A 12,543-nucleotide genomic window follows, 5' to 3' on the forward strand; every position below is an offset into this window, starting at 1 on the left:
TTTTTAATATTTAGAGAAGATTCACATATAAAAGATAAGAACAGCTGAACCCCTAAAGCATATAAAATCATGTGTTTATTGTATTTCATTGAGTTATGATTTTGGCAAGGAATATAGACTTCTAACATAAAGGAGAGGCACTGAAGAAAATTCAAAGTAGAGACACTAAAGGATATGGATTTTAAAACAAAACTCCAGAAGTCTTTAAATGGGAGAAACTTGGGCTGCTGAAAATTTGGCTCAGGTCAAATCTGAAATCATTCCTGGCAACATCTGTACATTTGGGTCTGAACGGACTGTCATTTGAAGCTGCGTTTATACCTTGCCACCCCCCCACTCCCACCCCACCCCCACAAAAAAAAGGAGTAGTGAGCCTCTGGAACTAAGGAGCGCTGAATTCTGCTTGCCCTGGCGTCTGCTGCATGGGATGGGGGTGGACAGCAGGACAAGCTGCTGCCCCACGGACCTGCTGTGCTTCCACGTGCCCACCAGCTGTCTCACTGACCCCAACCAGAGCACGCCGGGCCTGAACGTGAATTTCATCAAAATGCCATTAGAAACCATTTACTGGAGAGATACTAACATCTTACCCTCTCCAAAATGCTCTTAAATATGGAGTGCAAATTTCCACAACTGGCAACTCTTTAAAGTGAAGACAGGAAAAAAAAAATCTGAGATGTACTCAGGAGGGGAAGTGATAGGGGAAGTTAATCAGCTAATGGCTACTAAGCAGGGTCACATGTCCCGAACACATGTGCAAACCTTGCTTTAAACCCCCTTGCTGCTCACCTACCTCCTCCTATTCACATGTAAACTTTCCACATGGCTGACCCCAACCAATCCAGAATGAGTACTTTTCCAAATGGACTGTCTTATCCCCAAACTTCCCCACTTTGCATTGTGAACATTTTATCTATAGCCAGTGTAAGTTCAATGAAAACAAATTTTTCCCAAATTTCCATTATTCAAATACTCTCGGGCTCAGAGATTCAGCAGATATATTTTCAACCACTGTCCAGCTCTGCCACTAGTAGTTGCAAAGCCTAGAACCTAGTGTATTTCTGGCTAGTACCTATAACAGCTTAATAAGCCACTTTATTTCAGAGAATTCTCCATTTCAAGAGTCTTGGCTTAACATTCATAAGACCTGTTAAACTCAATTAAATTGTTATACTCAATTAAAATTAAGATATTGTGGTGAAGTAATCCCCTAAGCCACTGTCAGTCAGAAAAATCTTTGTAGAAATAATTTTATCAGTGGAGATAGCCAAAAATAGAGTCCTAAAAGAATAAGGCAAAGACAGACACATTTTTGCATTTTCAAATGTTTTTTAACACAAAGGGAGCCTCGTAGAGGAAACTCCAATTAGTGCAGCTTCCTCAGAGAGGTATCAACAGGAGAGAAGGCAGGTCTGAGAGGGCAATGATAAATGCAGGCAATAATTGGGGGAGAATTAATATTAGTTCTTAAAAAGTTTAGACAAGCTAAGAACCAAAATGTAGAAGAATCATTGACAATTGGGAAACACAAAGGACTACTAAAATGGCTGGAAAAGCCACATATTCATTCAATTCTGAAAGACTGAGTTACATCATTGTTTAAGCTTAATACAGGGGCATTTGTGTCATGGCAGGTTAAACCACTGCTTGGGATGCCCACATCCCACATCTGAGTGCCTGGGAGTAAGTGCCATTCCTGCTTCAGGTTCAGATCCCTGCTAATGCACCAGAGAGACAGCAGATGGAAGTCCAAGTACCTGAGTTCTTGCCACTCACAAGGGAGACCCAGATGGAAGTCTGGGTTCATGGCTCTGACCTGGCCCAGAGGATAGAAGATCAATTCTGTCTCTCTCTGCCTGTCTCTCTCTCTCTCTTTTCCTCTCCTTCTCTCTCTGCTATTCTGCCTTTCACATAAATCAATAAATAAAAGTGTAATTAGTTAAAAAAAAAGTTGACACAAAGATGATTATACAATTTCCTTTTCAAGTATGGGTAAACTAAGGAATATCTATAAACCAGTGATAACGGAGATCATCAAGACTTTCATCACACTGATACAAAAATACCATCCAAGCTACCCAACAGGCTAACTCTCTTCAGTAAGGAAGGAGTTGCGGGCAACCAGGAAAACCGTTCTGAAGGATGGCAGTGGGATGGGGATATGGATAGAGTACACATTAAATTAATGCTGGTTTCCGTAGCGTGGTGGTTATCACACATTAAATTATGTTCCCATTCTCCTCTTCTATAGAAATTCTGCATCTTGTTTTTCATGCCTACGTTTTTTCCTTTTAAAAAGATAAAATGATGATGCAATTCTTCAGTTAGTCATTTCCTGTTCCTATTCAGGTTCTAACAATGCTTAAGACAAAAGCGGAAACAGTTGTAAAGGAGAATGCTACCTGTTCAGAGGTTTTTCAGACACCCAAGTCAAATCACACTTTATGGTCTGGAATGGCCCACTTAAATAATTTTCAGAGTTTAGTGAGAATTTTATATCTCAAATGTTTAAAACAATAAGGCAATGATGTCTTACTTCCTAATAGACTTACAATCATCTTAACTTAGCTATCAACAGTATCATTCAAAAGACAGCTCTTGGCAGTTAATTTGTTCCTGTGGCTTATTTGAGATGTAAATCTTTTCTCAGGACATAAAAACTGTGCCAGGGAAGAGCAAAATAATTATCTCAGAGGCAGCTAAATCCTAGATTCGTCTCTAATATCTTTAAAACAGGCTTTTTAGTGGTTGTTAATCAAACCAATTTGGTATATTTATCTTGTTATGTTACACATAACTTATTTCCTATTTATTTTCTTGGAAGAATCCAGATGCCAGTCTGAATATATAAAAACCATGAAATTTATAATTAAATTATTAATTTTTAAAAGTTATTATTTATTTTCATTTTATTGGAAAGGCAAAGAAAGAGAAACAGAGACCAAGAGACAAAAGTCCTCCATACACTGGTTCAAATGACTGTAACAGCCTGGGCTGGAGCAGGCCAAAGTCTGGAGCCTATACTCCACACATGAACAACCTTGAGCCACCACCTGTTACCTTCCAGGGTGAGCATTAGCAGGATGGTAGAATCAAAAGTGGAACCTGGACTTGAACTCTGGTACTCTGATAGGAGATGTGGGTGTCTCAAGTGGTGTCTCCACTCTTCACCAAACACCTTCTCCCAATGAGGTGCTTTAGAATAGGAACATCAGTGATAAGGTCTGTCTGTTAAAGTAGACTTAAAGTTTGAATCTAGGGGCTGGCGTAGTGGCATAGCAGGTAAAGCCACCATGTGCAGTGCCAGCATCCCATATGGGCACTGGTTTGAGTCCCTGGTGCTCCACTTCCAATCCAGCTCTTTGCTATGGCCCAGGAAAGCAGTAAGAGATGGCTGAAGTCCTTGGGCCCCTGCACCCAAATGGGAGACCTGGAAGAAGCTCCTGGCTCCTGGCTTTGGATGAGCACAGCTCTGGCCATTGTGGCCAACTGGAGAGTGAACCAGTAGACCTCTCTCTCTCTCTCTCTCTTTCTCTCTCTCTCTGCCTCTCCCCTTTTTGTGTAACTCTGACTTTCAAATAAATAAATAATTTTTTTAAAAAAAAGTTTGAATCTAGAAGGATCTAAGAGGCCACCACACTCAAAAGTTCTCATATAGAATCATGGTTCAGAATCTGCTCAAGATCCCACATAAATGGAGGAAATGTGACCAAAACCTGGATTCTAGGACCACAGTCTGCTAATAGATGAAATAAAGAGATGGATGGATTGACAGATGGATGGATGGGTGAATTTTATGAATAGTTAGGTAGGTAGGTAGGTAGGAAGGTAGGAAGGTAGGAAGGCAGAATGTTGAAAGGATATGGAGAAGGATCCCACATGGAGCAGCATCGGAAGTGAAGCAGCCGGGACTCGAACTGGAACCCACATGAGATGCTGGCACTGCAAGTCAGAGCTTTAATCTGCCGCACCTTAGTGCCAGCCCCTCTAGGTTTCTTCAGTGTAGTCCCTACCCCCATTCTGAGGCCAGCCAGCCTGTTGCTATTATTTAGTCTAAGACTCTGTCAAATGATTTACTTTGGTATTGAAAAGGAATCTGGTCATTCATTTACTTCGGAAGTATTTAGGAAGATGTCACCAGTAGCCAGGGAGGTATATGGGGATGGGGATAGCGTTGAACTGAGGAGGCTGATCTTCCCCCGCTTTGCTGTGAGATCTGGTTCCCCGACCACATCCAATGTCCATAACGGTGCCAGAAATCATTGCTTTTATCATCATTTTTGTTAGAACCTCACTCCAGAGTCCTGGTAATGATATCCCATTGATTGAATTTAGGAGAAACAGAAGAACCTATGTATTTAATAAATCACAAATAACTTCCTTGTTAGAGTTTGGTTTCACAACTAAATCAGAAATATCTACCTTGGGAATAGGAGTTGGCCAAGTGCAGGGAAGAACGAACATAAGATCCTACATCTAACTACTGTACGTACTCAATCAGGTAATTCTGGTTTGACCACTGGTGTCTCAGCATTATTATCCTTTATTATGCTGTCTCCTAAAAATAAACTGCAATTCTTGATTAAATATTCCCTTCTGTTGATATGCAGGGCTTCTTGATTAAATATTCTCTTTCTTTGTTAACAAGGGAAGAAAGAAATTATTTCATAAGAAAACAGGATTGATCCAATGCTAATGTCATTTCTTTTTAAAGTTTTATGTTTTACAAAGAACAATTATAATATAGTGCATGATATATTTCCAAAGTGCTTTTCAGTTTGTACAAGAAAAAGGACAGCAGCAGGGACAATCATTGTGGCACAGAGGGTTAAGCTGCTGACTACAACACCAGCATCTCACATCAGAGCAGTGGTCCGAGTGAGCCCCAGCTGCTCTGCTTCAGATCCAGGTCCCTGCTAATGTGCTGGGAAAGCAGTGGAAGATGGCCAAAGCATTTGGGCCCCTACCACCCACATGGAAGACCTGGATGGAGTTCCAGGCTCCTGCTTTGGCCTGGCAGTTGTGGCCATCTGAGGAGTGAAGAAGCAAACAGACCTCTACTTCCCTATCTCTGTCTTTCAAATAAATTTTATTTTTTTTTAAATGGCATGAGCAATTGTCACTGAGTGCTTGCAATATACCAGACATTGTTTAAGATAGCTTACATATATCCAATTTAGTCCCCAAAGCGTTCTTCGAATGTGCCAGAGGTCTCAGAGGCAGCAGGTACGGGAGCCTGGGTATGAACCGAGGCCATCTGCTCCACAGCCCTCCCACTGGACTCACGGGTGGAGCAATGCTCCATCCACTTTCTCAGAAGGAAACTGCAGTTTGGGGTTAGATTGTCCTGACCCACTGATCTGAAGATTCACTCAGAGTCTTGTCACATCTGGTCAGGTTCCAATTGTAGTTACTCCACCTGTTCAATATCTCTAAAATCTATCTTTTTTTTTTTTTCTTTTTTTAAATCCACCAGAGCCAGACTGCTGCTGCTTTAGCTCAGTTTTGCATTCATTCACAGGCCTGGCTGAGGTAAGCCACCTCAATCTGACTCCTTGTTTTAAATGCACTCCTCTTCCAGTTCCTCCTCCACACTGCTATAGGGAATCGTTGATCTGAATCACGGATCTCAGTGTAAAGCTTAGCACTGCTCAGTGACGCACCATCACCTATATGTTGAGTGCAAGCTGACTGTCCCTCTACCCAAGACCTTCTGAATCTTTCCTGCAAATCCTCACTGGCTCTCCCCACCTTCTACTCTATGTTCTGAGGACAGAACTACTTGGATTGCTCCAAACACTCGAGGACTCCTCCCTCAACTTTGGGACTTTGGTCTTTGTTCCTTGTGAAGCTCTCCGCCATTGCAATCGGCTGCCTGATCCAAATTCACCTCTCTGGGCCGGCACTGCGGCTCACTAGGCTAATCCTCCGCCTTGCGGCGCTGGCACACCAGGTTCTAGTCCCGGTCGGGGCGCCGGATTCTGTCCCTGTTGCCCCTCTTCCAGGCCAGCTCTCTTCTGTGGCCCAGGAATGCAGTGAAGGATGGCCCAAGTGCTTGGGCCCTGCACCCCATGGGAGACCAGGATAAGTACCTGGCTCCTGCCTTCAGATCAGCGTAGTGCGCCGGCCGCAGCGGCCATTGGAGGGTGAACCAACGGCAAAGGAAGACCTTTCTCTCTGTCTCTCTCTCTCATTGTCCACTCTACCTGTCAAAAAATTAAAAAAAAAATTCATCTCTCTGTTTTCCCACAGGAAATCACTTCACCCCAAGGGTGATCAAATTCACACCTGCTCGGTGACAGTGTAGCTGGGCCCTTGAAACACTGCTCTTTTCTCAGTGGTGGCCCATGTTAAAGACTTTGTCATTACAGCGTGCTGGAGACACTCTGCACCAAGAAAGGATTTTGTTTAGGTTCCTGGAGCAGAGGTGGCTTCCCCAGCACCAGACAGCCAGCAGGCCACCCTCAGGAAACCCTGGTTGGGCAATTTTGTAGCAGAATACTCCAGGGAGACACTTCTGTGAGAGCTGCTTTCCTCCAGGACCGAAGGGCAGATTCTAGCAAGATCCATTTGAGTGTGTAGCAGCGGCTTCTGCATCATCAAGTCAGCCAGGACCAGGTCCTGCGATGTCTGGCTCTCACTCCTGATGGGGGTGGGGCTCAGAGTGCTCAATACAGCCCTAGGGTTGCGGCTGTGCCTCCTACCTGCCAGTCTTAGATCCCTCAGCGTGCTCTTTATGTCTTACTAACTACTCTCTCCTGACTCCCAACTTTTATTAGAGTTAGAATGATAGTACATGTTCTCTGTTCAAATCATTGTGTGGTTTCACGCTCATTACTGGACAGCTCTTTTGATGGGGCCAGCTCCTTCCAGTTATCCCTGACTGTTAACTGGCAGAGTTTGGTTGACTCCAGCCTGTTCAACCTGAGCCCAGGGATGGGTTCAGAGGCAGGTAAACATCAGTTCAAAAAGAACCAATCTTGAGAGGCCCCCTGCCAGCCACACCACCCTTCCTCATATTACCCTGAATTGTCTGTCAGTTGCCTACTTTGGAGTTGAGGGAGAAGAGACCTGACCAAGTTAAGTAAGAAATCAGCATACTCCATAATCCTATAAACACCTAAGAGATATGCATATGACTCAGAAGCCAATCAGCACTGATAAAAGTGTGGAACTTTTGTCTGAACCATCAAGGAGGAGAATTCCCTCTTTCATGCTATTTTTAGTTTATAAGCAAGTAACCTTGAGAATGATTGGCAGCCATTTTGAAACCACAAGAAAACGGCCTACAGAGAATAGAACCTTGCTGATGAAAAAAAGACAGAAACCTGGCCCTTGTCACATTTCTGATAAAAGCCTTGCCTGAAGCTATTGTCACTGAACTTTTAGTTTGGTGAGCCAATAAATTCCCTTTTTACAAAAACAGGTTGAGTTAGGTTTTATGTTATTTACAAAAGAAAAATCCCAATTATATTTTCCTTCTAGGTATGACTGTAGCAATACACACACTTTCTCAATATGAAACACACTCCTTTTTTTTTTAATGTCTCCCTTACCAGCCTATAAGGTATTTGAAGGCATGTATGAGTTAACTCTCATTCGCTTTTGATGTAACATAACTTTGCACAGTGTTTTACATATAGTATGCACCAATAAGTATTTCTTGAAAGTATACCTTAATAAACAAATAAATCATAAGCAATCTAGCTTTCTGAAGTTAATATCATAATATATTGTCAGAAAAGATATGCTAAGAACTGGGCAGTATTCTCTACATTTATAATCAAGGACAAAGTGGTTTTAGACCAATCGATTATCGTTTCTCCAACCCAAGAGTGATCTTAGAGCTTCAGGACTAAACAGAAGGCTACTGAGAGACAATGTTATTGAGACTCCACAAGACAACATGATGCTGGAGTCAGAAAAAGTACAGGCACTGCTGAAGTCACCCTGTCTGACCAATGCTCCCAAATAATGGGACGTCGACATTAGACTTGGTGTCTGGCAGCCATTAGGAAAATCTCACTTATTGGAGAAGTTGTCTAAGAGATAGCTATTTTCTATGTTGCTATTCCATTTTCTGGAGAGAAATTCCCGGGTAACCAAGAACATCATTATTTTAGGAATTAGCCTGAGGGTAGAAAAAAAGTGATTGTTCTCTCTGACATCTATGTGGCTAGAAGAGTTTACTTGTAATACTGTCACTCATGCTGATAACTGACAATATAATCTGATTACATTAACACAGAGCTTAAAGAAAATAAATCTCTCTTCATGATCACTGATTGAAATGCACAATTCCTCAAAAATTCTGAAGTGCCACAGATCAAACTAACACACTGATAATGTCAAATGATTGAAGGATGTGCCAAGTGTTTGCTTGCATAGGGAGTAATTCATTAGCAACTTCAACGATAAAAGTGATTATAACAGTATTTTTGATGGTGTTTCATGTAAAAATGAGTGGCTTTCCTCAAGGACCTCAAACCTCCACATGGCTGCTAACTTTACACAGGAATAATATTTTACCCACTGTTCCACCACCATCTTCCTGAGTCTGAAACAACAGCAGGAGTTCAATCTTATGTGAACTTATGTACAATGTATGCAGAGAGAACTCAACGTGAAAGTGCAAATACTTGGCATGACATAACAAGTAGCATAATACAGACAATTCAAATAGATTGATGCTATATGAGAAACAGGACTCTTCACTAGCAATATAAGTTTATATATATATCTGGAAGGGAGAAAAGGCAAAGATTTCTGTAGGAGCAAACCACAGGGTCTCTACAGGGGTCCTAATTCTTCATTTATTCTTAGAAGTGGGATGTCATTTGCTCACAACTGCTCAATTTGCCAATGATTACAGAAAAGAGTGAGGGACAGAGGGTGGAGGTGTGTGTTTTAGGGAAATGGATTGACTATACTTCATCCACTTGGTGAACATTTGATTAAAAAGTAAAAATATGTTTCTGAGAATTCCTTCTCTGTTCCTAGAATTTCTTCGTAAGTGGGAAAAACTACTGTCTGGAAAGAACACCAATAGAGAGATTTGGTGTGTGGCCTCAAAGGTCAAAGTGCAACACCATGCATAATGCTGAAAGGTAACATAGCTGTTGGGCAGTGAACCTGGCTGGAAGCTGCGTGGCTCTCCATCACGTGCTACTCAGACTGAAACGAGAGAAAACTGGCCTCACTCCTTACTCTTAATAGAAAGCATCTGCAATTCTTTTTCTTTTTCTATGTTTATCATCCATAGGCAAAAAAAAAAAAAAACCACATTATTTTATTGAAAAAATTCTTGAGAAAGGTGTCAATTATAGTTTTTAACCTGCTCTAGTAAAATATGTGAAAATATTTCATACGTTCTTTATCCTGAATTTAAGAACAAATAAATGGATGCTCACACACAATACTCTCTATGAGAGGATACGCTGCTACAGAAAAGAAATACTAAGCAAGATTTATATATGGTGTTCACTTATGAGTCTCATGAATTTCTGCATTATTTTATTTTATCTTATTTATTATTTTTAAAGCAGTGGAGCGACAGCTTCTTGGGATGCCTGGCTGATTTGAGTCCAAGAATGACACTGGCCACACTTGACAGGCTGTGGAGGTAACAGAGTGTAGTTTCCCAGTCTGCACACAAGATGGTGACAATCCACCACCACTTGTGACAGAGGCTCCACTGAGTAGAACAAATGTGTTATTTAGTCCACAATCATTTTTAATTTTACTACTGACAGTCTGACAGGACTACTTAATATCGTCAGTCTGACCTTTCCATGATTTTGTGCTAAATCTTTTTTTTTAACTTCCACCTAAACTGCTGTGTAGAGAAAGCAATTGACTCCACATGACAAGAGGCTGCAGTGATATTATCAGCCGAGAACCCTGGTGCATACAGGTGGGCAAACAGGCAGAATTGCAGGCAGCAGCTAGCACTATCCCGGGGCATCCCAGGCCAGGATTTAACAAGCACTGTATGCCTGTGGGCCATTCCAGGGGAACATTTAGCCTGTCATCACTCCCCAAGAGCTGCGGCCATGGGGACTTCCAGAGCGCACTGAGCAGTGCCATGTAGGAAATGAAGCTGCCTTCTTCAGGGACAATCCTAGCTTCCCCTACTGGAATAAAGCAGATTGTTCTGGGGAAAGACGCTCTTAACATACTGCCTTTGTGGGTTAAGTAAGGCCGCGAGGGAAGGGAAAAATAAAACACCTTCTCCCCAGCACACTAGAGAGCAAAGTTATTTAAAGCCTAAAAGATGCAAATAACAGAGGGGCAGTGGAGAACTGAACACCTGCCAGCCCGCAGCATGGACGTGGTTCCAGTGATCACAACAGGGCTCAGAGCTGCCGCCCACTCCACACTCACCTTCGACAGGACCTGTGCTAAGTGCTTCACAGGCCCCATTCACCAGTGACCCCAGGAAAAGAGAGGAGGAATCTGAGGCTGCAGGAGGTATGAGGGAGACTACAGCACTGGGGGAAGTGAACACTGAATCAAGATTGAACCCAGGGCCCCAGTGGCTCGCGCTGCATTGCCCCTCGCCAGCGTCTGAAACAGGCGAACCCTCTCCTCAATTGCTCACCTCATGCAGTTTGCAAGAACCTTCCCTGGCTCCAGAGGGCCTGCTCCCTGAGATAAAGCTCTTAATCCAGCCCCAAGCAGGTTTGGCTTCATGCCCCTTGGCTCCTCAGGGGCCCAAGTAGAAACCATGAAGAGTGTACCTCATTTAGGATTTCTGACCATGGGGCTCAGGCTGCAAGTGTTAGAACTTAAGCTCTCTCATCATATTGTGGAGTCTACTCTTAATTTGGAAATACTGACCTTTTTGGCGGGGGGTGGGGGGGAAAGCCTGAATAAAGTTCCTTCCCAGAATTTCTTGATAGAGAATAATCATGATTTAGGAAATGTTAAAAAAAAAGATTAATTTGAAAGGCAGCATGACAGAGGAGGAGAGACAGACAGGGAGAGATCTTCCTTCTGTTGGTTCACTCCCCAAATGGCCACAACAGCTGCATCTGGGCCAGGCTGAAGCCAGGAGCCAGGAAGTCCTTTGGGGTCTCTAAGGTGGGTAGCAGGACCCACATATTCGGGTTGTTATCCCTTGCTGTCCCAGATGCATTAGCAGAAGCTGGATCAGAAGTGGGGCAGTAGGGGCTCAAACCATCATTCCAATATGGGATGCCAGTGTCGCAAGCAGTGGCTTACCCTGTTGTGCCACAACAGTCACATCTTGGGAATTTCTTGACAATTCCTTCCACTGAACAGATCTGAGTGCAAGGTGAGATGAGAACAGGCTCTCACATTTTGTCTCCTGTACCATCTGCCTCCTCATTATAACCTGCTTCATCTCACTGACAAAGAAAATAAATGCATAAGGGTTGCTGAATAAAGAAATGAGATGCCAGGAACACCCAGGTCTAGGAAAACTAAGCTACCTATAGGTTCTTCCCCCCAAACGAAAGCCTGTGGTTCAATCCAAGGACTCCAAGGTTAATCCAGAATAGGTGGCAATTGACCAGGAACCAAATTCATGGATAGCTTGGGAATAGGGACTCTATGCAGAGCAATTGTGTTATGTCACACACATTGCACCACCAGGATTGCACTATCTTTCAGAAACCAGGAAAACGGAGAAAGGTCCACATGTCAGTGACCGGGCGGGTTGCTTGGTCCCTGCTCCAGTAATAGTTGTGACCAGGGCAAGGTTCCATTTCCACTAGGAAATGAAATAACTCATACGAGTCATGACAAACAAGGCATATGGGGAAATGAAATAACTCATACGAGTCATAACAAACAAGGCATATGGGTTGGTGGGGCACGTATGTACTCAAAGACTTAATCTGGGAATGTTGCATGCCTGGCCTGGCACAAGAAGACTGACCCCAGCCATGGAGGAGATAGATGGGCACCTTTTTATTGTCAGAATAAAGTAGGCTCAGACTATATATCTACAGAAAAGTAAGGCTGGAACAGGTGACACAATATATTCCATACACGGGCCATAGTAAGGTGGGAATAAGTGGTCGCTGGGTCAGCTCTCTGGAGAGCTGGCTCTGGCTTGAAGTACCCCATGGACCCAAATTGCTCTGACTCATGAGACGGGAGTACTGATTTCAGGTTCTGTGGCATAAAAGAATTCACTGTTGCACACTCCAGAAAGTAGGGGGAGATCTGAATTCTGTTTTGAGGTAAAGAAGGCAATTCGATTGAGTGCAGAACTGTGATACACAGTCAAGAGCACCACCCGCAGAATGCCAGTTCTGAGAAATTCTCCATACGTACAATTTTCAGATGAGATAAAAGTCTCATGACATCGGCCATGTCTGCCAGGATGAGTAAGCGCGTTACAGCTGAGAGCAAGGCCCTTGCCGCCCGCACCATGGTGCCACGCTTCACCGAGGAGCACGGGTCATCAGCAAACTCGGAGGAGGCGATGCGCATCGTCTCACCTGGAAGACAAACAGAGAGGGCAGAGGGTAGACGTGAGGCTGAGAGGCTGGCCATCCTGACAGGCAGAAGCTG

General features: G+C 43.3%; 1 protein-coding gene across 4 annotated transcripts in view; it reads right to left on the bottom strand.

Annotated features, from left to right (window-relative positions):
• The window catches only part of CTNNA2 (catenin alpha 2), a 1,277,539-nt gene that overhangs the window by 832,858 nt on the left and 432,138 nt on the right, over positions 1 to 12,543 (bottom strand). For all 4 annotated transcript variants that reach the window (XM_051842709.3, XM_089327497.1, XM_051842710.3 and 1 more), the window contains one exon: positions 12,304 to 12,470. In XM_051842709.3, the coding sequence (XP_051698669.1) occupies positions 12,304 to 12,470 (167 nt within the window). The remainder of the gene's footprint in view (positions 1 to 12,303; positions 12,471 to 12,543) is intronic.

Source organism: Oryctolagus cuniculus, chromosome 2 (assembly GCF_051225735.1).
Source record: "Oryctolagus cuniculus isolate XC-2025 breed Fujian yellow rabbit chromosome 2, ASM5122573v1, whole genome shotgun sequence".
Classification (NCBI taxonomy): Eukaryota; Metazoa; Chordata; class Mammalia; order Lagomorpha; family Leporidae; genus Oryctolagus; species Oryctolagus cuniculus.